At 43.5% G+C, this 25881-nt stretch overlaps 2 protein-coding genes across 2 annotated transcripts in view; both read right to left on the bottom strand.

The window, feature by feature from the left end:
- Positions 1-25881, bottom strand: part of LOC311241011 (histone H3.2) — a gene marked incomplete at its 3' end in the record, with an annotated part of 340183 nt that overhangs the window by 153844 nt on the left and 160458 nt on the right. The gene's annotated exons all lie outside the window — the stretch shown is intronic.
- LOC311240909 (next to BRCA1 gene 1 protein-like) overlaps positions 1-25881 on the bottom strand; it is a 66601-nt gene that overhangs the window by 24631 nt on the left and 16089 nt on the right. The window contains 10 exon segments of the mRNA XM_084329521.1: positions 2022-2027; positions 2029-2109; positions 4024-4183; positions 9319-9525; positions 10029-10154; positions 17356-17606; positions 17988-18065; positions 21405-21599; positions 23435-23457; positions 23623-23641. Of these exon segments, the coding sequence (XP_084185647.1) occupies positions 2022-2027; positions 2029-2109; positions 4024-4183; positions 9319-9525; positions 10029-10154; positions 17356-17606; positions 17988-18065; positions 21405-21599; positions 23435-23457; positions 23623-23641 (1146 nt within the window).

The following is a 25881-nucleotide window of genomic DNA, read 5'->3' on the forward strand; positions in this document are numbered from 1 at the left end:
AGCTTTCCATTTTTGCACAAAATGAGTTCCCTTCTATCACTAACATTATTGTTTAAGCATTTTTGGTTGAAATAAAATTATACGTAATTATTTTACGATTAATTGCAAATTGTTTCATGTTGAGCTAAATATTGTGGATGAATACACAGAAAGGTACACCATGTCAATGTTCATGCTTTACGAGACAATTTAGAAATGTGTCCATTGGAAATACATTGCAATTTCAAGCGAGGTGGACCGGCCGGAAACAACATTGACGTAACCACTACACCTCCCTATTCAAGCGCAAAATACTGAGTTTCCTTGTATCTGAAATTGCAACCATTGCAACAAGCATGATTAATTTACAATCACATTTTTTAATGTAAGAACAAATTGGTGAAATGGTTGGATATGGTCCTGTCCCCAGGATATTTTGAACGGCGCTTGTAAAGGAACGAAGCCAAAAGACTCAGCTCCCTTCAAAGAGCCATAATTCCCATCACTAGTTGAAACGGCAGGTGGGATGTCATTCAACTCGTCCTCATGTCATGGCGTCTAATCTCTCATTTAAACTCATCCTCATGACATCTCACCTCGGTTTCAATCTCATCTAATCTTCTAATAACCTAATTTCATGCTCATTCTCAATTAGGGTTTGGCCGACAGTCATCGAACACGGAGCCCAACATTGTGATTTATTTTATATTTTTATTCACTGGTATATTCTGCAGTTACATCACTATGACTAGTATTTAAAAATATCTTTTATGAAGACCATTATGAGAAGGTGAGGATGGGCTGTGAATGGACTCAAATGTGGAAAAGATTTAAATAGTAATTAATATCCAACATACATACACATACAGTACATAAGTATATATATACTGTGTGTATATATATATATATATATATATATATATATATATATATATATATATAAAGAAAGTATATAAAAAATTATCTTTTATAGGAGTAGCCCATAAGACGCACCCCCCCCCCCCCCCCCCCAGCAACAATCCATTGTGATGCTTCACTGTTGAAGGATCTCAAGGTTTTTCAGTGTATATAATGTAAACAAACTGTATATAATGACAGCACTGCTTATAGGCATCTGAGAACACAGACGAGAAGAGAGAGAGTGTGTTTACAGGCAGTGTGTCTCCACAGCGAGCAGGGTGGGAGCTCCAAGGTCATTCGTCATCTTGATAAGTATTGCATTAGCAGAATGGTCAGAGAGAGAGAGAGAGTTTGACACCACTAGAAACAGACGTTAATGTGTGTGAAGGGTGAACAGCGGTGAACAGCAGTTGCCATGACAGCGCGTCACATGGCAACAAGAAGAGGGGCCGGGCCTGTCGTTGCTATGGTGAAGATAATATAATGCGAGTTTTCTTCCGGGTACAGTTAGACCTGAATACGAACCACACCGAAGAGCGCACGCATTGATCAGAGACTTTCATCCCTCTCCACCCTCGCTGGGTGGGGGAGTGGAGTGACACATCATCACTAGCTTCGGCTAGCAGATATGGTTGTTGGCTACGACAAGGCCGCGACGACCACCGAGCGGGGTAACAGGAGATCATTAGAATAATGAACTTAGTTTCTTCCCAAATACTTTTCAAGGACAATACAGAACTGGTTTACACCTTGTACGAGGCGTTTGTTTATGGAATAAACAACGTTTTCCGAGAAAGGTATTACGCTGTCAAGTGTCGAATTCTTATGAAGGTGGTGAATTATTATGATTACGGATTGCATTAAAGGGGAATGACAAAGATTGTACAGCCAGTATGAGAAGCCACGGAGAAATAAACACAACGCAAAAACTACACGAGCCAACAGATGAAGAGGTGATACTGGCTGATTGATCGAAATCTAACACTGTGGACATCGTCATATGCCAATTCGATGGACAATGCCCAACCCTATTCTCACTCTCATCTCATCTCATCTTACCTCATTGTATTTTCTCTCATTGCAACTCATTTCCTTCCCATCTCCATCTCATACACATCTAATTGTATCTCATCTCATCTCACCTGTCCCTGGTTGGAGGAAGGGAACAGAGACTTCTCTCCAGCCGCGGTCCCCAGAGCCCACAGCCAGGTTCCCCCACATGAACTTCAGCTGCAGACAGACAGACGGAGACAGAGACAGAGAGACAGAGACAGACAGACGGAGACAGACAGACAGAGACAGACAGAGACAGACAGATGGAGACAGACAGACGGAGACAGACAGATGGAGACAGAGACAGACAGACAGACAGAGACAGAGGGAGACAGAGACAGACAGAGAGAGACAGACAGAGACACAGAGACAGACAAAACAGACCAACAAAACAGAGAGAGGGATGAAAACAAAGCAGTTGGTGTTAGTCTTAATCTGGAACACTAGATAGTAGGGGTGTAACAATGCATCAATGCATCGCAATGCATCGATCCTAAGGTCGAATTGCATCGAATCGAATCATGGTCAAGAGATTTCATAATGCATTGAATCGTTGCCTTGAAGAATCGTAATCGAATCGAATTGTTGTGGGGTCAAATATTTACACCTGTATTATTGACCTATATTCATGCTGAGTGAATCAGTTCCCCCGCGTTATTTTTTTCCGTAGCCGCATTTCTGGCAAGACGCTCTCTGATTGGCCGACGCCTGTTTCTACACTGGTTAAGCTTAAGCACTCTTTCGAAGTTGGTTAAGGTTAGAGTTAGAGTTTGTCTTAGAGCGTGACGGCAAGTTCTTTCGACGGTTAAGCTTATGCACTCTTTCGAAGTTGGTTAAGGTTAGAGTTTGTCTTAGAGCATGGCGATAGAACGCCAGGTAGTTTGCAGGCTGTTCGACGCGGAAATGGGCAAAGACACAGCTTGTCACGCGTTGGGCAAACATGTCAGTGGCCAATCAGAGAGCGTCAGTCAGTGGCCAATCAGAGAGCGTCTGCCAGAAATGCGGCTACGGAAAAAAATAACGCAGTTCCCCCAGCCACATTTGTGTATAACTTTCTTTTGGGGGAATTAACTGATCGAAAATGAATCAAATCGCATCGAATCGTGGTCAAATGAAGAGATTTCATGATGCATTGAATGGTTGCCTGAAGAATCGTAATCGAATCGAAGTGGGGTAAAAATATTTACACCCCTACTAGTACTAGATAGTACTTAGATAGTACCCTAATGTTTTGTCTATAACACAAGTCATCATCTCGGAGCCTAATGTTTTGTCTCTGACATCATCATCTCTGAGTCTCATGTGTTGTCTCTGACATCATCATCTCTGAGCCTAATGTTTTGTCTCTGACATCATCATCTCTGAGCCTAATGTTTTGTCTCTGACATGATCATATCAGAGTCTAATGTTTTGTCTCTGACATAATCATATCTGAGTCTAATGTTTTGTCTCCAACATCATCATCTCTGAGTCTAATGTTTTGTCTCTGACATCATCATCTATGAGTCTCATGATGTCTCTGACATCATCATCTCTGAGCCTAATGTTTTGTCTCTGACATCATCATCTTTGAGTCTAATGTTTTGTCTCTGACATCATCATATCTGAGTCTAATGTTTTGTCTCTGACATCATCATCTCTGAGTCTCATGTTTTGTCTCCGACATGATCATCTCTGAGTCGCATGTTGTCTGACATCATTATCTCTGAGTCTCATGTTTTGTCTCCGACATCATCTCTGAGTTTCATGGTTTGTCTCTGACATCATCATATCTGAGTCTAATGTTTTGTCTCTGACATCATCATCTCTGAGTCTCATATTTTGTCTCTGACATCATCATCTTCGAGTCTAATGTTTTGTCTCTGACATCATCATCTCTGAGTCTCATGTTTTGTCTCTGACATCATCATCTCAGAGTCTAATGTTTTGTCTCTGACATCATCATCTCTGAGTCTAATGTTTTGTCTCCGACATCATCATCTCTGAGTCTCATGTTTTGTCTCTGACATCATTATCTCTGAGTCTCATGTTTTGTCTCTGACATCATTATCTCTGAGTCTAATGTTTTGTCTCCGACATCATCATCTCTACCTTGGTAGCAGCACCCCAGCTGACAGTCCCTGTGTTCCTCATCTTCCAGTACTTAATGAACTTGGTTCCTGGTCTCAGTCTGGTTCCATCCGGAAGGTTCTCATCCAGGAAGAGAGCCGTCATGGCAGGAACCACCAGGGGACAGGGCCGCTTTGGGCGCCTGAGGAGCGGAACACAGGGTTTCATACATGTGACAAGGGAGATGTGCCACCGGCCTGGTGGGGCCCAAAGTACTAGTATGTTTTAACCCCTTCACTACCAAAGGGTTAACCCTTTCATGGCGACAATACAGAAGGTCGACCCTTTCACTGCCACACGACAAGGGGTTAACCCTTTCACAACCACACTACAGAAGGTTAACCCTTTCACTACCACACTACAGACGGATAAACTGAAAGGGTAACATTCTGTAGTGTGGTAGTGAACGGGTTAATGAAACTTCATCCTATTGATTGTTTACTCTGCGCACATTCTGGTCTGGAAATGTTTTGTTTTCGATTACATGTCTGGCTTTAATTTTGTGAGACTTGCTTTACCATATTCAGGCATTTAGAGTTGTATATACTGTTGGAAAGAGGACAAGAGAAAAAACATATCAGACTAGGGCTGGGCGATATAACGATAACGATAAATATCGCGATATATTTTAATAATCGATATCTTTTTTTTTTTTTCTTTTTTTTTTACCTGCAACAGGGCAGTTTTAAAACCAGAGACAGTGGACAGACTTGTCTTTCTTGCCTGCAACTTAAAGTAATGGCTTTGCTTGTCCAAATGACAATACTGACCAAATTGAGATTTATTTTTCTCTTGTCCATTTGTTTTGTTTGCTTTCTAATTTAAAATACAGTTTGAAACCGTCTGTACACAGTAGGCTATGTGTGCTAGCAGAACTAGACTCCAGTCACGAGTCACGGTGCACATGTGCGGTGGTTTGTCCACCAAAAAAGCGCCAAAAGATCGAAAATAAACTAGCAGAGCCAGAACTGTTCAACTCCCCTGGAGCCACAGCCAGCAGAGAAGCCGGTTTACTTTCGCTTTTAAACCAGCTGCAGCCTGAGAACTGGAGTGTGAGGGGATGTAACACTAAAGATGGCGGCAATGACAAAGAATTGCTGCAAAATAAACATACATCTGTTGTTAAAAAAAATTAAAAAAAATAAAAAAAATTCATACTTCATCGATATCGAGAAATATGATAACATTATCATATCGTTATCGCGATATGATTTTTTTCCATATCGCCCAGCCCTATATCAGACCATTAACTCATTGACCGCCACGCTGTTTTCTCATCTCTACTCAATGGCGCCAGCGTTATTGACCATTTTCGCAATGTTTGCGGACCCATCGTGACCCTTCCTGTGACAAAATGGCATCCAATGTAATAAAAAAAGTCAACCAACGAACACGATTCTTGTACCGGATCTCCTCACTGGTAAACAAGAATACCCTGAAGACTCTGGCAGGAGCACTCATTCAAGGGTACTACGACTATGCTTGCACCTCATGGTACCAAAGCACCTCAAAGGCGCTAAAAACAAAATTACAAACATCTCAAAACAAACTGGTCAGACTAGTACTGCTTGACCTTACTCCTAGAACCCACCTCACCCCTGCCCACTTTGACAACCTAGGATGGCTTAGAGTAGATGACAGAGTACAGCAACTTGCAATGGGCCTGGTATACAAGATACACTACACGACCAAGGTACCCATGTACATGTCAAAATACTTCCCAAAGGTCAGTGAATACCACGATCACAACACCAGAGGGAGCTCCACGAATCATGTTAAACCCAGATTCGGCTCAAACAAGGGACTAAACACGTTTTGCAATTATGCCACATCAATGTGGAACGCCCTACCCAAAGCTGTAAAGGAATGTGAATCACTACCCACTTTCAAAAACACTCTCAAAAGACATCTACGGGAGACTGCAATTCGAAACTGGCCCCTGTAAATGTCCTAACCCAGTTGTACAGTAAATGACCAAGTATGGTCAGTTGTACAGTGTCCCCCACCAACCCCTCCTACCCCAACCCCCCCCCCCCCCCCCCCACCCACCCAACCACCCAACCACCTCCAATGTACAGTCCCCCCCACCCCCCCCCCCCCACCTACCCAACCTCCTCCAATGTACAGTTTCTACGTCAAATGTATATACTCTCTTTTCTGGACTCTTTTCGTATCACAAACAGTACTGTATTTGCAAATCTGGTATGTCATAAATGTATAGATGTAACAGTACTGTCTATCTGTATGTCATGTATGTCATATAATTATGTTATGATGAATTGAAAATGGGGGACCCTGATGTAAACAAGACGAAAGTCTTTCTCTGGTCTGCATCCCCTTAACAATTGTATGTATTTAGCTGTACTGTACTGTACCCATTCTGCAATCTGTTAATAAAGTTTTCAATCAATCAATTCTGTATTATAGCTATGGAGACAATAGTATGACTCATTTGACAGGCATTGTTTATAGTCCAACATTGACAAACCAGTACATTTCGACATACTTTAGTTTGTGCGCTATTACACGCTAAATATCGCCCCTTTCCAAAATAATTTCATAGATCGAGAGATATTACGCGTTATATGCAGTATGCTCGCTCGGGTTGCTCGCCTGAAACAAATACTTCCAAATCAAAGGTATATACCATATACATATGTGTCTTCACAAAATCATCAAAGGGGGAGGGGGGGGGGGGGGGGGTCGTCTTACCCCGAAACTGTGATCGGTACAAAAACATGTTTTAGGTTAGGTAAAATAGACATAGAATAGACCTTACCTTAGCCAGAAGGTACTCCAAAAAGAATAATCCCAGTGATCCCGTCGCAATCGCAATTACTTGTGTACAGGGGAGGAAATTAGGCCTCTTTACTCGCCAAATGCGAGTATTTTTTACGTTTGGCGAGTGATTCATGAAGAGCACTCGCCAGTCTGGCGAGTACTAGTAATTACAAAACAAAACAAAAAATCATTCTGCAATCTGCTGATTCGCTCACTGGCACAAGCCGAAATATGACTCCCCCCTTGATTCTTCCCATTTGTGCCTCATAATAATCCGACCATAACCAATGAACATCATCGTTGTACAGATGCGCTCTAAGCTCCTCCAATGAACACTCGTTTTCTAGAAGATGTCGCGCATCTAGGGGAAGTGGACAGATCACTGCGCGCAGACCTACAAACTCCTGTCACCGGCTTGACAACGTAGACACACTTAGACAAAAACACATTGTGGATGAAAATAATTGCATGTAGAGTCGTCGCTTTCGGATATCAGTGCGGTCTGACATGGGGACGAACAACAGCACACGACGTTCTCCTTCGAGTCGGATGAGAATGACAAGTGGACGTGAGGCTAACCATCATTAGCCGGCTAGCTACCTAGCATCAAGCTACCATAACGCGCATTCAACATAGTGGACTATACTGAGCGGCTTTGCTTAAATGCAGCCGAGTGACATTTTATTATTACCGGGTTTCCCCCCATATCACCACTCGCCCATATGCCCTTCACAACGGTGATGTTGTCATACACTTGGCATTCAGAATACACCTGCTGAACCCCTAGCGTTGTCAACTTGTCATGAGATTCTGTTCCAATGTATTGTCATCATACAGCACAAGTACAGTACAACCCGAATACGTTTGGTATCCAACCAGAGTGCAAATGTAACAAGTCAAGTTCAAGTTGTTTTATTTAGCTATTACATTACAGTGAAATGCTTGGTTCTTTCACTGCCCAGCCCAGTCCAACCTAGACCAGCCCAAACCAGTCCAACGGCCCAACCTAGACCAGTCCAACCCAGTCCAACCTAGACCAGCCCAACCCAGTCCAACCTAGACCAGCCCAACCCAGTCCAACCTAGACCAGCCCAACCCAGTCCAACCCAACCTAGACCAACCCAGTCCAACCTAGACCAGCCCAGTCCAGCCCAGCATCTTTCACTGCCTAGTTCAGCCCAACCCAGCCCAGCATCTTTCACTGCCTAGTTCAGCCCAACCCAGCCCAGCATCTTTCACTGCCTAGTTCAGCCCAACCCAGTCCAGCCCAGCATCTTTCACGGCCCAGTTCAGCCCAACCCAGTCCAGCCCAGCATCTTTCACTGCCTAGTTCAGCCCAACCCAGTCCAGCCCAGCATCTTTCACAGCCCAGTTCAGCCCAACCCAGTCCAGAATAGTTCCCTCTTTCATGTTAATATGTGATATCCTAATATTTTAGGATATGACAAGGGAGTAGAGTAGAGACAGTGTGATTAATACATGTTGTATGCTAATATTGTGGAGAGTAGAGACACTTATTAATGTTTTATGCTAATAAATATTTTAAAGAATAGAGACACGGTGTGATTATTATTACTATGATTGAAAATCAATTTAGACGAAGACATACAAAGAAGTAATTATCACAATTAGCGATTTATTTTTGGCTGGTAAAAAATCAGTTTGGCTGGTAAAAAAAATCATCTACTCGCCAGTTGGCTGGTAAGCCAAAAAGTTAGTTTCCTCCCCTGCTTGTGTATGTGTATACTCATGTATACGGGAAACAATAGGTTTGCTCTGTCCTGATTCCCTCCGAGGGGGAGTTCTTGCAGACACTCCCCACACTAAAGTGGCCCCACAAATATCAAAGGATCAAAACCTGAGTATAGTCGGGTTTGGCGCTCAATGGTTGGCGACAAAACCTGAGTAAAGTCGGGTTTGACGCAGAAAGAGTTAAGTGAGCTACCTTTATCAAATATTAAATGTCACCAAAGCATGTTTTGAAGAAAATTGCCATCAAACTAACACATGTTAATACTATGGAATAAGGCTACTGTAAAGTGATGTATTGTACCTTGGGATGGGTACCTTTCACATTTGAACCGATACGGTACCGGTACCGGTACCTGTGAATCGATACCGGTACCCAACGGTACCTTTTTTTCTGTACTTTAGTCTCAAGAAATTTAATTTACCTACCTCAGTCAAAAAAAAAATCCAAACTTCAAATAACTACAATTTCGACAGTTTTCGGCTTGCCATTGCTCCGACTGCTTTGTTGTTGAATCAAGTCAAATCCTAGGTAAGCATATATTGTGCGTGTGAACGTTGACATGAAAAGAAAAAAGGGAAAAAAGTACAGAATTCGGTACCCATCCCTTGTACCACAACCACGTACTATACAAAAGGGGCATCACAACCCCAACTTTTGTTCTGTTTTGTTACAATTATAGGTGTAAACCACCATAATTATAGGGACAAAGGCGTAAACCATGGCTGACACAGGCTGTCACCTACTCTGGGCTGCTGTGCTGGGTAGCACGGGGCTGCAACAGGACAGGGGAGGAGCTTCCTTCTCGGTGGGCGGAGCTCCACTGTATGCCCCGCCTCTCCATCCTCAGCTGCTTCCTGATCTCTTTGACCTCAGCTTTGAGCTGACGTTTCTCCGCCTTTAAACGCTGTTTCTCCGCCTTCCGGAAGCTTCTATCACCGCGCCGGTAGAACCTGGGCAGGAGGGGGAGGGGCAGGGAGATATGATGGTGAACAGGTACAGAACAGGTACCAGAATAGGTACAGAACAGACAGGTACAGAATATGTACAGCTACATATACATAAGGGATGCACCAATACAAAACACTCTTTCGCTGCCAATAACAGTATAGACTTTGGGAAAACTGGACAAACATTATAGAGATAGAATTGATTTATTCCATTAGACACATTTGTTGGAGCATCCCTAGTACACACACACACACACATTATCGCAATTTCCATAACATACACATCACTCTAAACATGAATTATCCTTAGATCCTTAGTGAAACAAATTAAAAAGAATCATAAGCATACAGAAGATAAAGACAAAAACATGTTGAATATTTAAACATTTCAGTAGTTGTTACCATAGTAAGCTCTACTAGCTGTGGTCGGAGGCAAGTGCTCTATGCTCAGGTATAGAGAGATACCAGCCTCTCTCTCTCTCTCTCTCTCTCCCTCCCTCTCCTACCTGCTGTGGTCAGGGGCAGGTGATCCGTGCTCAGGTATAGAGAGAGGAGTCCTCGCCCGCACCAGGTTGTGACTGGGGTCATGTGAGAAGCTACATGGTTCACACAACGTACAGGATGTACACACACTGAGGAGAGAGAGAGAGGGAGAGAGAGGGAGAGGAGATAGAGGGAGGAGATAGAGGAGATAGAGGGAGGGAGGGAGGAGAGAGGGGTGAGGAGAGAGGGAGGAGAGAGAGGGAGAAGGAGGAGAGAGAGGAGAGAGGGGGGGGGAGAGGGAGAAGGAGAAGAGAGAGAGAGAGGGGGGAGGAGAGAGGGGAGAGAGAGGGAGATAGAGGGATGGAGGAGAGAGAGGGAGGAGAGAGAGAGGGAGGAGATATAGAAATGAAAACATAAAACGGATGTCATATCAAATTGTAATTTGTACTGAAAAACAAAATACAAATACTGTTCAAAACACCATCAAAATCGCCCAGCCCTAATTGGAATAGTGGTTGAATCTAGACAGTCCGGCAACAAGGTCCTTTGTAGACTCAGCCACTAAACTACATGTTTATTCGTTTTTCTTTTATTAAGTTTATTTGAATAGGGACAGTGCACATTATTCAACACTAACAGTAATATACAACCACTGTAGATATGCCAGTGCTAGCTATAGTTTTCAACTGCAGTCCCTAGGCAAAAGGTTAAATGCCAGGTAAAAACTTAATGGAGAGAGACATTTTAGACATTTTAAGAGCATAATTATATTATAACAGCATAGTTAAAAGTGGTTAAGGCTTATTAAATACACAATTCTCTATTGGCAAAGTGGGGAAAATACAGAATAGGATGGGATAATACAATTGTTACTTTTAGCTACAGTTTCATATCATGTTCCATTGATACATGTACCGACAACGAGTATGTGATGTTAATCAATGGTGATATAACACATACATTAAGTAACACACACTACTAATTAACTACTAACACACACAAAGTAACACACAGACTAACAGGCACATAGAGATCAAGGCTCGAGAGGCTGGAAGTGGCAGGGCTAGTTGTTATGGCCACATGCCTGGTTATCCAATAACCATGTTTTTTAAAGTGTTCCCAACCAACAGGGTAAAATGTGCGGGTCTACATGGTCCTCATTTCTAATCTTCTAAAACTTAACTTAGTGCATCTCTAAGCAACAAAATAACCAATAACCAGAAGTGTCCATTACCCTCCGAGCAGATGTACTGTACTTACACTGAGAAAGAAAGGAGAGAAAACAACCGCCGACTGAAGTCCAGTGTTAAGATCCAGCAGGGATACAGAGAGAGAATACGACTACCTATCTACCCTGCGTGTGTACACACTGAGAGAGACTGAAGAGGGCGTGTCTCTAGATAAACAGTGTAGCCACATGGGACAAGCTAGTGCTAGTGCGAAAGGAAAGTGAAAGGTCAGGAAGGGGTCGACGAGAATAACTTTCATGTACTCGAGAAAGGAAAGAGAAAAGGATCAGCTTCTTCTCCTCACCCTCAGAACCCCCCCCACCCCTCTCAGTAGCTATTACACCTAGGGGTTTCTGATAGAGTACAGAATTGAACCAGGAACCTTCTGATGACCAGACAACCGCTCTACCTGCTGAGCCACTGTCGCCTTATACTGCTCTCTATACTGTCTACTAGTGACGGAGATGGAGCAAATCATATATAACAACAAAGATCCTCTCAGATGGGGGTCCTTGACTCAAAATCATATCGGGGGGGGGGGGGGGGGGTCCACGGTCTACTGTGTATTTGGGGGTTGAGAATAGACAGAGAGCAGGGTATGACATGTGACAAAGGTCATGAGACAGATTCCTTGACTTTAACATCCTTTGCTACCCACAGCATTCATCAACATTAATTTCTTCTGTCACACTTTATTCTGAAAGTCGTAGACTGCCCGCATCTTATCAGCAGTCTGTCAACCTACCACCAGTAGACTGTCAGGGTAGTTTCAACAGACTTTCAACACTGCTTTTTTTTTATTAAATGTTTAGGTTAGGTTGGTTAAGAATATGGTTAAAGTAAGGGATAGGTTCATAAACAACTTTCTAGGTGAAAATTATGATGAGTTACGACTTTGCAGCTTGGTCAATATGTGATGACCAGAGTGGTGGACGTCCCGTGATGATGACCAGGAGGATACGACCCTCTCTGCACCACCCCCATGCCTCAAATAGATCCGCCATCAGCTCTATTTTTCAATCTTTTAAAATATTTGCGCGGTTGGCGAAACCAGGGTTTGCAATGCACAGCGGGAGGGACCGGGTCACCTATCTACGATTATTAGCGGACCAGCGCCAGTTGGCGGCGGGGGCGCTTTGGGATTTTTACTAGGGATGCTCGATATTGGCTTTTTTACCGATACCGATATTCCGATATTGTCCAACTCTTAATTTCCGATACCGATATCAACCGATATCAACCGATACCGATATATGCAGGGTTTCCCCGTCCAAAAAACTGAATAATTTCAGGTAACTAATAATTTCACTGGATATATATATAACAAATATTGTTATTGTTTTTTTTTGTTTTTAAACCGATACCGATATTTTCCGATATCACATTTTACTGCCGATATCGGCCGATAATATCGGTCGGCCGATAATATCGGACATCCCTAATTTTTACCACGTATGGCTACAGAAGTGCCATATGTTGGCGTGGATGGAGAGAACGCTGAGGGCGGGGCTTGTGTTACAGTTTGCACACCCCCACCCTCCGTTTTTGGGGTTTGGTACAGACTCTATTGTCAGAGTCCGCGGCAGTGACAGCTCTGGCCGAAGAGATTCGTTCTCTGGTGGCAAAGCAAGCCATCGTCGTGGTCCCATGGGAGGACGTGATGAGTGGCGTTTACTCCCGATATTTTCTGGTGCCCGAGAAATCGGGGGGGTGTCAGACCCATACTGGACCTGTCCCATGGAAGGTTCAGAATGTTGACCGTCAAACACCTGTTATGCGCTGGCAGAGTGGGAGACTGGTTCACCTCCATAGACCTGAAGGATGCATATTTTCACATCCCGATCTTCCCTCCTCACAGGAAATATGAAAATAGACCCTGTGAGAGGCAAGTGGAAGCAGCTGAAGGTTCCCATGTCAGTACTGGGGGACCTCGCCCTCTGGGGGCGCCTGGGGCCCTCACCAGCAGGGTCTCCATGGGCAGCAGGCTATCACACGTCACGGTCTTCACGATGCCTCCCTCACGGGATGGGGGGGACGTGTCGGACCGACGCAGTAGGGGGCAGCTGGCAAGACCATGCTACCCGGTCTGCACTACATATCAATGTGTTGGAATTGAAGGCAGTGCGTCTAGTCCTCGAACAGCTCGGCCGTCATGTGATGGGCGAGCATGTTCTGATCAGGACGGACAGCACGACGTCGGCGTCGTATATCAACAGACAGGGAGGAGTACGGTCCCCCCGTCTCCACCGGGCGGCGGTCGAACTCTGGCTATGGGCGTCTCTCAATCTGCGCAGCCTGAGGGCTCTCCACATCCCCGGTAGGGAGAATGTGGGTGCAGATGTAATGTCGCGGGGCGGTCCCCACCCAGACGAGTAGTCAGGCAGGTCTGGGACCGATTCGGGGAGGCCGCGGAGGACCTGTTTGCAAGCAGATAGTCCTACCAGTGCCCTCTGTGGTTCTCGGCAGTCGAAAGGACAACCCCTCTCTGGGAGTGGATGCCTTCTGGATGTCCCCGTGGCTGCCTGGGATTCTGTACGCGTTCCCCCCCATACACCTGATAGCTCAGCTGTTGGGAGTGGGTACGTCAGGAGCGCAGGACTTTGATCCTGGTTGCGCCAGACCGGGGCACAGCTGTGTGGTTCCCGGCCCTGATCCAGCTCTTGGTGGCCCCGCCGTGGCCTGTTCTGTGGTCACCGCGGGCCCTCTCTCAGGCACACGGAACACTGTTCTGCCTCCTGTTCTGGGGCAGCCTCTAATGGCTTGGCTGCTGAAAGAGTGAATCTGGAGGGGATGCGTCTTAACTCTACTGTGGTTAACACCATCCAGAACGCACGCGCTCCGTCCACTACCGTGGTTTACGCAGGGATGTGGCGTATGGTTGGAGAGTGGAGGGCAGAACACCGTTCAGCCACCCTCTCGTGAGACGTTTCCTGCTTGGCACACAGCGTCTCAAGCCTGTGGAATGTGCTCTGTCTTTCAAGACCACGTGCCTTCTGGCCATCACCTCCACTAAACGCGTGGGTGAGCTGTGTGCTCTCTTGGTGCGGTCAGAGTGCCTGTCTATTCAGGCCGATAACAGTGCGACTCTGAGGCCTAATCCGGCCTTTGTGCCAAGGGATATCCGGAGCTCTTATCGCTCCAGGGATATTGTGCTCCAGGCATTTCACCCTCCTCCTCACGCTAGTGAGTTGGAAGCGAGCCTTCACCTGTTGTGTCCTGTCCGTGCGCTGATGGTTTACCTTAGTCGCACGCAGGGTCTCAGGGCTACGATCAACTGTTGTTTGTTACAGTGGCTCTCACGCGGGTAAGGCGCTGTCCAAGCAACGCCCGTCACATTGGCACATTGGTTGACAGTTCACAGAGGTTGACAGTTCACGGAGAGAGGGGGTGAGAGTTAGGAGAGCATAATTTCTTTTGACCGCAATAAGATAGTTCTAAGAACGTGAGCGTGCTTGTCCATTGGGGACCGGTTGTGCCACTCGCAATATTGAAAGCGCTAGTGCAGCAGCTAAGAAAGAAAAGGGAAGAACTAAGAAAGAAAAAGGAGCAACTTGAACTTAAAATGGAAATAGCTTCAGCAGCAGCTGAAGTCAATGTGCTAAGAGGCTCTGGAGGATCTCGTATGAGCTCTTATTTCCGAAGAGGACAAAGGAATGTTCAAACACTCAGTGCTGAAGCACAAACCTTTTTACCTGCTACAAACACAGCTCAAGAGATGACCACAACCCTATCTGACACTGCAAAGGACACAGTCACAGAGGGGGTGGAGCCGGCCGCAACTGCTGATGTGGATGGTGTCGTCACGGCGGAGAGTGCCGACGCCATCGGAGTAGCTGAGTCAGAGGTCGCTGTTGTCCTCGAGCAGGTCAGCGAGAAGGTGCAGGATGAGGTCACGGCGGAGAGTGCCGACGCCATCGAAGAGCAGGGCATGGTCATTGCTAAGGCTGTCATCCATATGGACAAAGTTTCAGAGGCCCAGGCTGAGCCCACTACCCTGTCACCAGTCCAGGCAGTGGCAACAATAGAAAAGGAGATTGACGTAGAAACGGAGTTGCCCGTGGTCACTGACACTGTCGCGATCGAGGCCACAGAGGAGCCGGGGTCGCCCGAAATACTCCATGCTACTGTTGAGGTCACAAGATCAGTTCTCATGGAAGTTGTGGAGAGCCTTGACGCTCCGACAGAGGAGGAGAAAGAGGATTTGAACCGAAAATTGGAAAAGAAAGAAGAGCGAACAGACGATTCTGTTGCTTCCAAGAGAGAGAGGCGGCGTGACAGAAACGTAGACAATAACATTAAGTTTGAAAGCAACAATTCTGAGGACCATCACATGGATTTCAAGCCTGTGTCCCAGGAAAAATCGAAGGACAACTTTGATACAGGAAAGAAATTCAGAGCTGAAAGAGAATCAAAGAAGGAAGCACTGGCGAGTCCAAAATCGAAATGGCCAGTTGAAGATTCATACACAACGGACTCTAGGAACAAAGCAAACGATGACACTACTTCTGAAATGCCCCGTGGTTATAAGGGCCAAATTGAAACGAAGAGGTGTCCAAGGAAGAGGAAGCGGGTCCGGCTCAAAGACAAAAGGTTTGCCTTCAACAGGAAAGAGAGGTGGAAAGAAAAAAAATAGCCGTGAGAACGTCAGAAATTGAACTTCATCAGGAAGTGGAAGAGCCATGAGGACATCAGATGTTCATATTCATTGAACCTCATAGACTGACTTTGCCACATTGGATTACAGTTTTTTTTGTTTCTTCTGACTTGACTGACCAAGCGATCATAAAGATCACTCCTTAAGGCTATGTGCTAGTAACCTCTGGCCCTAGGATACAATTAAGAAAGAAGAAAAGGACATTTGCGAGAAAAATATTAAAAAAATCGAAAAAAGAAAAAACTATTGTTTGAATAATTGTGCCTTATATTTAATGTTTTTCTTGTAGGCTCCTACATCATTTACAATTGTGTAATTATTACATTTGAATAATTAGGAGCCGGTATGTAGGCGCCGTAATGGAGGTCTCTTTATTATCATTCAGTATTCTATTTGTGTTGTATTATTAGTTGTACTGTCACTTTAGGTGGTGGGCGTGCTCACGGGGTGTGGCGCTAATGGGAGTGTTTTTATGGAATTTCATTCACCTTTTCACATTGTTGACAGTTCACGGAGGTCGACAGTTCACGGAGAGAGGGGGTGAGAGTTAGGAGAGCATAATTTCTTTTGACCGCAATATTTAAAGCGCAATATTGAAGCCACACGCAAGATAGTTCTAAGAACGTGAGCGTGCTTGTCCATTGGGGACCGGTTGTGCCACTCGCAATATTGAAAGCGCAATATTGAAAGCATGCAAGAACGCATCAGTATCAGTATATTAGTGTATGTTAAATAAGGGTATTTTGTTTATCTCATGAAGCGAAAGAATAAAAGCCTCAAAAGTATTTCCTGGACGTGGAACGGAGTTATTGCATGATGCGCGTCAATTGTTTGAACTCCTCTACTCAGCCCCTCAGCACTACCTGTCTATGACAGTCTACTGCCGCAACAAAGAATATTAGAATTATTTGATTGCCATCTGCTAGATCGTATGTCCAATTGGCCCACGCCATAACCCCCCACAGCATAATGAATCGGGCGTCCCGAAAGCGATTCAATGCGATCGGGTGAAGATCTTGCTCCACGTTACTAGAAAACTCTGCCCGGATGGCATTCAATGATACACAGAGTCATACACAGAGTCAGAAAGGAAGTGCGACATCGGCCGCATACCACCAGGCGGCGGTATTGGACCTTTGCGATCTCAGACACATTGCCACACAGTAGCACAGCCTTCCAGGATGATTTATGAACGGAAATAGCTAATAAAAGAAATAACGATCATAATAACGAGTATACTCGTTGTTGGCGGGGAATGAGTTAAAGAAAACATGTCCGGCCCATGGGGACATTAACGTGTGTTGTCGGGCCTTACAAATAAATTTGATTTGATTTGATGACCCACCCCTGTTGACAGTCAACTGATGACAGACCGTTGACAGGTTGCCGACAGACTATTGATAAGATGTAGACTATCTAGCTACCAAACTAAAGCGCTGACGCATGGATGAGCCCTGGCTCTCTCACCTGCACTGGTAGCCTCCTCCGGTGGTCTGTCCCCTGCAGGAGCTGCATGGAGGAGTGGAGGAGGAGGAGGGAGCTCCGGGCAGGGTGGAGGAGGAGACCTCAGGGACCTGTTGGGCCTCTGCACCTCCTCCTCCTCCTCCCCCGCCTCCTCCTGCTCCTCCCCCTCCACCCAGGGGCTTGTGGATGCAGCACTGGCCGGAGAATTCCCTACAGATCTTCTCCACAGCCTCGCGCACCACCTGGTCCTTAAACTGGACCGAGACGAGATGAGATGGGACAGAAAGAAGCGGGCGGAGATGGGAAGAGAGGGAGGGAGATGGAAGCAGGGGGGTAAGAAAGGGATGGACCCAGGGGGGTAGATATAGGTGGGGAGCCGGAAAAGATGAAGGGATTGGAAGAGAGAGAGAGAGAGAGAGAGAGAGAGAGAGAGAGAGAGAGAGAGAGAGAGAGAGAGAGAGAGAATAAAGGGAGAGGGAGAAAATGAGAGAAGGGCAGAATGAGAGACAGGAACACAGGCAGAGAGTGGAGAGGTTGTCCTTCACATCAAATCCATAGCGCTGAATTAGATTATTCAATTAGGTATTTTTTGCTCAAAGAGGGACTTTGATGAAAGACATAATGGCCTCTCTAACCTTCTCCATGTAGGAAGTAAACCAAGCAGGAGGAGTCTTGTCTTCTTCTTTGGTGCCCTTTAGTTCCTTCATAATTACCTTGGGAACAGAAGAAGAAATGCATGGGAAAGGAAAGTGGACTTAAGACTCATCATACTCATCATCATCATCATCATCATCATCATCATCATCATCATCATCATCATCATCATCAACAACACCACCAAGTCCTCAAGAGAAGCATCATCAAATTCATAAAATATATAATTATTAGTGCTGTCAGGCGATTAAAAAAATTAATCTAATTAATTACAGGATTTGTAATTAATTAATCTAATTAATCGCATTTTAATCGCATAACCATTTTATGCCTGATATTCTATATTCTATAATCATATTTCAAATTGCATGTGTCCAGATGGCAGAATTCAGTACTGTATCTACAAAACCTTCTGTTTAATCATCTTCCATCTATTAATTTGCTTAGATTTTTCAGGTCTGGTCAATTTGAGCATGGTGTTATTCACAGTCAAAGATAATAAAAAAAAATCTCATTTGGTTCATTACAATTGACTCAAAATAAGATTTTCATTCAATCAATCACAGCACAGATTGATTGATTGAATGAAAATGTTATTAACAGATTGCAGAATGGGTACAATACAGTACGGCTCAATACACACAATTAAGGGGATGCAGACCAGAGAAAGACTTTCGTCTTGTTTACATCAGGGTCCGCCATTTTCAATTCATAATGAATTGTAAGTAAGGGTGCAACTTGCACCGTGCAATCCATTCTTTGTGGATCTAGCCCACAGTATTTCTGACACTGGGAATACATTCCCTGAGATGCATAGATGTCCCTAGAATCAGATACCAAGAACATGCAAATGGACCATATTAAAAAAAAGTCTGTAAATGTGTATTCTACATTCTCATGGAATGAATGAGATACAAAAAAAAATAATAAAAAAAAGAAAAGAAAAAAAAAACTTTTTTTTGTAATTAATTTTGAGTTAATTTTCATAACGCGATAATTTGCTGTGTAATTAATTAATCTAATTAACGCGATAAACTGACAGCCCTAATAATTATCAAATAAAAATAGTTTACAATCATCCATATCCAGAACGACTTTACCATTCAGGTATATCTAGTACTGAATAGCAGGGTTGGGTTACCATAATAATAATAATAATAATAATAATAATAATAATAATAATAATAATAATAATAATAATAATAATAATAATAATAATAATAATAATAATAATAATAATAATAATAATAATTGTTGATGCTCGTTTTATACTTATTTTATGTCTGCACTTCATGCATTGCTCTTGATCTGCCAATTTTGTCTTTTATTTGCTACTGTGAAGCACTTTGAGCTGCAATTCTTGTATGAAAGGTTCTATACAAATGTATTAATTTAACCTCTTAACACTTTAAGCGCCACGCCTGGTTTTCCGTTTTACCGCTTGAATGCCACCATCGGCGCCAATGTTAACGTTAATATCGCCTAATCTATGTTTTAAATTATGGCTATGTGTCTAATCTGCCCATCGCATTATCAAAGACTATTTTCCAGTCAGTGCTGTGAAGGCAGATTGTTTTTTTATCGCGTCGTTTTCGTTTCAGAGCAGTTAGAAAAGCCCCCGTTTTGATATAAAAAACAGCTCATTCTGGAGCATTCTATGAAAATCGTCTTTTAGTGGAATATTCCACAACGTTGATATTCGTCTGCCTTTTTATGAATCGTTTTCAAATAAACGCTAGATGATCAATCAGTAATGTGCACGCAAGCACATTACGGCCGCGCACTGATAATCGCTCCGTTGATTTCCTCACAGACTTTTACAGTGAAACCGAAAGAAAACATTTCACAAAACAGCTTATAACTTCATCAAACTTACTCTGATTATCCTACCACTGATAACATAGAGTCCTTACCTGACATCAGATGGTATCCAACTGGTATATTCCAATTCCTGATCACCATTCGAAAAAATCGATACGTGTATGGATCCAACGCGATACAGTAGAACTCCATGATCCGCGGGGCTCTGAGGCTCCAGAATGAACTCTGGTAACCCCGGCTGGATCAGTGAACTGGAAAATGTGGAGTACCGGATTTTTTTCCCCATTCATTTTCATTGAGTCCATTCCAAAATCACTTATGTCATCTGGGAGACGACAGGGGGCGCTTTTTTCCACAGTGATCGCCGGCGCCCCTCGGCTATACTCGGGTAGGCTCGGGTGATGCAATAATCTTTCAGATCGCAAAAAAAAAAAAAAAAAACGAGAAATCTCATGAGTGGCATTCTACGTCACTATTAAAAACCCGAGAAATCTCGTGAGTGGCACTCAAAGTGTTAACTGTCACCGACCCGGCCCTGGGCCGTCTTGTTAACAATTTGCCCACCATAGCGATGCGCCACTTTGCCAACCTCTAGCGGCTCGGGTGTGCATATTCTTTAATACAATATATATATAGAATTAAATCCCTCTTTGTTGCCTGTCGACTGCCATTTCACGTGACAAAATCCGTTCAGCGGTTCTCGAGTTACATGCCGATATCTGAGGCGTGCGCCAAAGTACACAGCAGACTTTTTTGTTTTATTACCAACCGTGACTCCCGAGGCTCTAGCTTCGTCAATCATTTGACGATCTTGAAAATGATTGGACGGGATTGTAACCAATTAGTGTGGCTTTCCAAGGATACCCCATGTGGGGATGAGCATTGGAGTCAATGAGAAAACTGAAACGTGCAGAGCTTTTTTTCTTCTCCCAGTTTACAAAAATCGCTCCTAATCACTAATTTCTGAAATTTATTTTATGAAATTTGAACATGTTGCCTGGACACGCTACTATTTCCTAATCAAATGTATATAATAGGTATTATGAAAGGGGGGGGGGTAGTTTTTTATGCTTTGATGGCCAGTAACGGCATTCGTGTTGAACAGACATTGCAAAATGAAATTCAAGAACTTTTAAGTACTTTTCCAAGCACTATTTTTCATTTTCAAGGATGTCACTCGAAGGATACAATTCACTTTTAAATACTGTTTTTTTTAAGCATCGTCTTGGCCTGCTTGCCAGCTAGAGCATCACGCAAAGAAATGAGGAAAAGCAGTTGGAGCACGTTAGACAGCGACTTGTCAGCTTTTATTAAAACAGAAAAAAAAACGATTTCTTGATTCAGAACAATTTGATCATGGATGAACAAAACATTCAATGCGAATGGTTGATTTGAATTTCAATGACTTTTTAAGCACCTTGTTTAAAAAATTGGCTGTTTTCAAGGAATTCCAGGCCTCAACTTTTTTTGGGGGGAAATCAAGCACTTTAAGCACTTCAAGGACCTTGTGCGAACCCTGCCATCCCAACCCTGGCGAACACAGACACAGCTCTGATAGAAACTACCATGTTCCCTACCATGCCCTGTTCGGGGACGGCGGCCTGCACCTTGCGGCTGACCACCTGGGCCAGGGCAGGGCAGTGCTGCGGGGGCCTGAAGCCCCTCTTGGGCTCCGCGCTGCTGGCCTTGGTGGTGGTGGTGGGGACCCGAGCCGGCTGGCCCCGCGTCTCGTACACGTTCATATGCAGACGGTTCCCCTGCCGCACTGCACTCTGGGAGAAATAACACAGGGGACAGGAATAGGCAGGTTTAACCCTTCCACTGCCACACTACAAAGGGTTCAAAAGAAACAAATTAGACTTGTACAGACCACGATTTTAATTAAACCACTAGTATTTCCAATGCAGACTAATACATCACCCAGACATTAATTGATTGATTGATTGATTGAAAAGTTTATTAACAGATTGCAGAATGGGTACAGTACAGTACATCTCAATACATACAATTGTTAAGGGGATGCAGACCAGAGAAAGACTTTCGTCTTGTTTCCACCAGGGTCCCCCATTTTCAATTCATCATAACATATATGACATACATGACATACAGATAGACAGTACTGCTACATCTATACATTTATGACATATCAGATTTGCAAATACAGTACTGTTTGTGATACAAAAGTGTCCAGAAAAGGAGTGTATATACATTTGGCGTAGAAACTGTACATTGGAGGAGGTTGGTGGGGTGGGGTTGGGTGGGTTGGGTGAGGGCTGTACATTGGAGGTGGGGGGGGGGGGGGGGGGGGGGTTGGGTAGGGGACACACACACATTTTACACTGTACATTGAAATGTTGACAAAGCCTTACTTGGTCATTTACTGTACAACTAGGTTAGGACATTTGTAGGGGACTTTGGATGCCACTAGTTAACATGGTAAAACGTGGTTAAATGCCAGCACCCACTTCAATGATAGCGTTGTGAACGCATAATCTCTGTCTTAAATTATGGCTATGTGTCTAATCTGGCCGTCGCTTATCAATGACTTGTTTGCAGCCAACATTGTCGAAACGGATTTTTTTTCTTTTTTTTATAAATCGGTTCATTTCTGTTTTATAGCATTTTGAAAAGCCCTAGTTTTTCAGGAATATATATAGATTCCGTGATAAACGGCATTTACTGGAATATTCTGGCATACACAAAAACATTTTTCTGCCTATTTATGAATCATTTTCAAATAAACGCTAGATTATCGATAGTATATGTGTACTTATGCACGCTAAGGAAGTGGGCTGAAAAATTGATTATCTTATTTCCTGATCAGCGAGCACACACTCACAGCCACACACACACAAATGGGACACGTTGATATATAGGTGAAAACAGCTCTGGTTATCCTAAGACTGGTAAAATAGATTCCTTACCTCAGATCAGATGTTATCCAAAAAGATTATTCCAATTCCTGATCGCCATTCCAAATATCGATCGCGTTTATTGATTCAGCGTTGGGTGCTGGAAATACATAATCCACGCTGTTTTGAGGGCCGGCGATCACTTGGTCTCTTCAGTTGGCTTGACGGAAAAGTAACATGAGGAAACTGCACCCTGCCCCCTTCATCAGTCTAAACGAATGGGGTGCAGTTACACAGGGAGAGACGATAGGGGGCGGTATCTTCCCAATTGAGCTCAGAGAGACTCTGCAACACTAGCGTGAGGCTCGATTGATGAAATATGAATTAAAATCGCCAATAAAAAAATATACGACAAACAAACGCTATATAGCGTTGCCGGCACTCAACTGGCGGCATGAACTAACGACAAAACGCGTCGCTGGCATCCAAAGTGTTAATCGACAAGTCATAATCATGATTTGCTTTTCTTAAATGTTTTTTCAGTTTAATTTTTTTGTATTTATTTGCACAATGGAACATATGGTAAAAGGAACAAAGCAATACGATGAATACATTGTGCAGGTGAGATTAAAAAACCCTAGAGGTTTATAAAAAGGTATCTCTCCTAAATAAACAAGACGCACAATAGGAAAGCAAAGCTAAGATATACAAGCCCCAGTATAATCATTTGCATTGTTCTACTGAGCACAGCCTACCTTCAATGCCTCCTCATACTCAGCTGGAAATGAGACAGAAAAGATTATTGTTAACATTAGAATAATGTGTGATTTATTTCACAGAACTGTATAACAATACTGTCAAACAATAACCTACAAATGTTTGTGTTTTGTTTGTACGTTAGTGCATGTGTGTGTAATCACCACTTCATGTATTGTTTACCTACCTTGGCTGTTGATGGAAACCTGTAAGAATGAAGAGCAGATATATATAGATTTATGCCCAAGTGTTCCATTTTGACTTTTGAGAAATGCTTTGGTGAAATTTCAGGTATAACAGTCAAAGTCAACAAAGGGTGGAATGTAATGCAATGTAAGTACTGAGTAAACTTCAAATACTGTGCGTATATGTGATGATGGGGGCTGTGCAACTACAAACTATGCAAACCTCATCCCAGCAAAGTTATCCATAATTTTCTGGTCACTGACTGACCATACCACCAGTATCATGGCTTGACTTGGATCATACAATGGTATAACTGTGGCATTATTTTAAGTACAAAAGTGGTACAGTGGCAATCCATACATTTTACCATGACTGTATTATGGTAAATTATTTATACAATGGTACCATGGTAAAATAAAATAAAAAACGATCCAACTACCATGATACATAATTGTAAGGGCATATCCAATACCAGTATTGGTACACCCGAAGTATAAATGAAAACATACTGTTGACAATAATGGGTTAGGTAGGTAGGGTTAGGTAGTTAGGTAGGGTTAGGTTCAGGGACCGAAACTAAAGCCCGCCGCCCGCCAGGGGCGGTCTGTTTTTACCTTTGGCGCATGACACTTAGAGGGCTGCCCGCCGTGTGGCGTGTAGACGTGTAGTTCATAAGCAGGCCCCTAAAAATATTTGTATGCGAACGGTAAAAATCAATTACGCGCACGCTGTGCGAATACAGATTATAGCCTCTCTCGTCTTTTTTTTCCTCCGCTGCGAGATCGTTAAAAAACTACAAGTCCCACATTGCACTCAAGCCAACGGTCCAATCACAGTAGAGTGAAATGACCAATCGGAAGCTCTCATTTTTCTTGTTTACTTCCTGAAACTCCGCGATCAGGGCTCTCGTTTTCCGAGACACCAACTTATTATAGTCTCTCTTACCAATAGCAATAGATTTTAGAACACCTAGATTTATCGATAGCAATAGTAATATAACGTCAATGCAACAAAACGAATGCCTTGCTTTGTTAATCATAACTGATGCAGTAGCGTATGTCGGTGTGTTGGCTGTAACGGACATGACAATAACATAACGTGTACACATTAAAATTGCGATAATCTATTCTAACATTTTCAAATCGATGCAGTTGAATTTCCCCCTTAGGATCGATGCATTGTTACACCCCTACACCAAAGTCACTGGCCCACTGTGTATCTGTGTGTATAATAACTTGGCTAGCGTTATCAACAGCAGAGGTGGGCAATGGGTCCAGCTGCAGCACCGGAGTGCAAGCGATGTGATGTAATTGGCAGACTCGACTGTCAATCAATGGTCTACCTGACACGCAAACTCAAACAATGTTTCTGTACTGGAGGTGTGATTGATTGATTGATTGAAAACTTTATTAACAGATTGCAGAATGGGTACAATACAGTACAGCTCAATACACACAATTGTTAAGGGATGCAGACCAGAGAAAGACTTTCGTCTTGTTTACATCAGGGTCCCCCATTTCAATTAATCAGGAAAGTGTACAGTAGGAAAGTGTATAGTATTTCAATAGGCAACCCTGAAAGGATTATTTTTCTAGAAGAGCAACACAGCCAAAACAGACAGTGGAGCTGTTTGCAGATAGCAAGCATTTTGACTTATTGCGTGGTGGCGATGTCTCGCAGATAATACAACTACAAGTATGATTATATAATATATATTTTATTTAAAAAAAAATTGTATATATAAAATATATATTGGCAGGTAAGAAATATGCTTGGCGGGTAGACTCTTCCCATCTACCCGCCACTGGCCGGTGAGTCAAAAAGTTAATTTCGCTCCCTGGTTAGGTAGTTAGGTAGGGTTAGGTAGTTAGGTAGGGTTAGGTAGTTAGGTAGTTGGGTAGTTAGGTGTAGGGTTAGGTAGTTAGGTGTAGGGTTAGGTAGTTAGGTGTAGGGTTAGGTAGTTAGGTGTAGGGTTGGGTAGTTAGGTAGGGTTAGGTAGTTAGGTAGGGTTAGGTAGTTAGGTAGGGTTAGGTAGTTAGGTAGGGTTAGGTAGTTAGGTAGGGTTAGGTAGTTAGGTAGGGTTAGGTCAGGGGTCGGCAACCTGCGGCTCTTTAGCCAATCAGCCAAATTCTTATTTTTTTACTATTTGTTTTTATCTCTTATTTTGGAGATCGATGTCATACTGTGACACTGAAATGAAAAGATATTTCATCAACAAAAATATACAGTACATCACACCCCGCGCCTCTCCCTGACGTCT

The sequence above is a fragment of the Notolepis coatsorum genome, assembly GCF_963971535.1.
Source record: "Notolepis coatsorum genome assembly, chromosome: 14".
In the NCBI taxonomy this organism is placed as follows: domain Eukaryota; kingdom Metazoa; phylum Chordata; class Actinopteri; order Aulopiformes; family Paralepididae; genus Notolepis; species Notolepis coatsorum.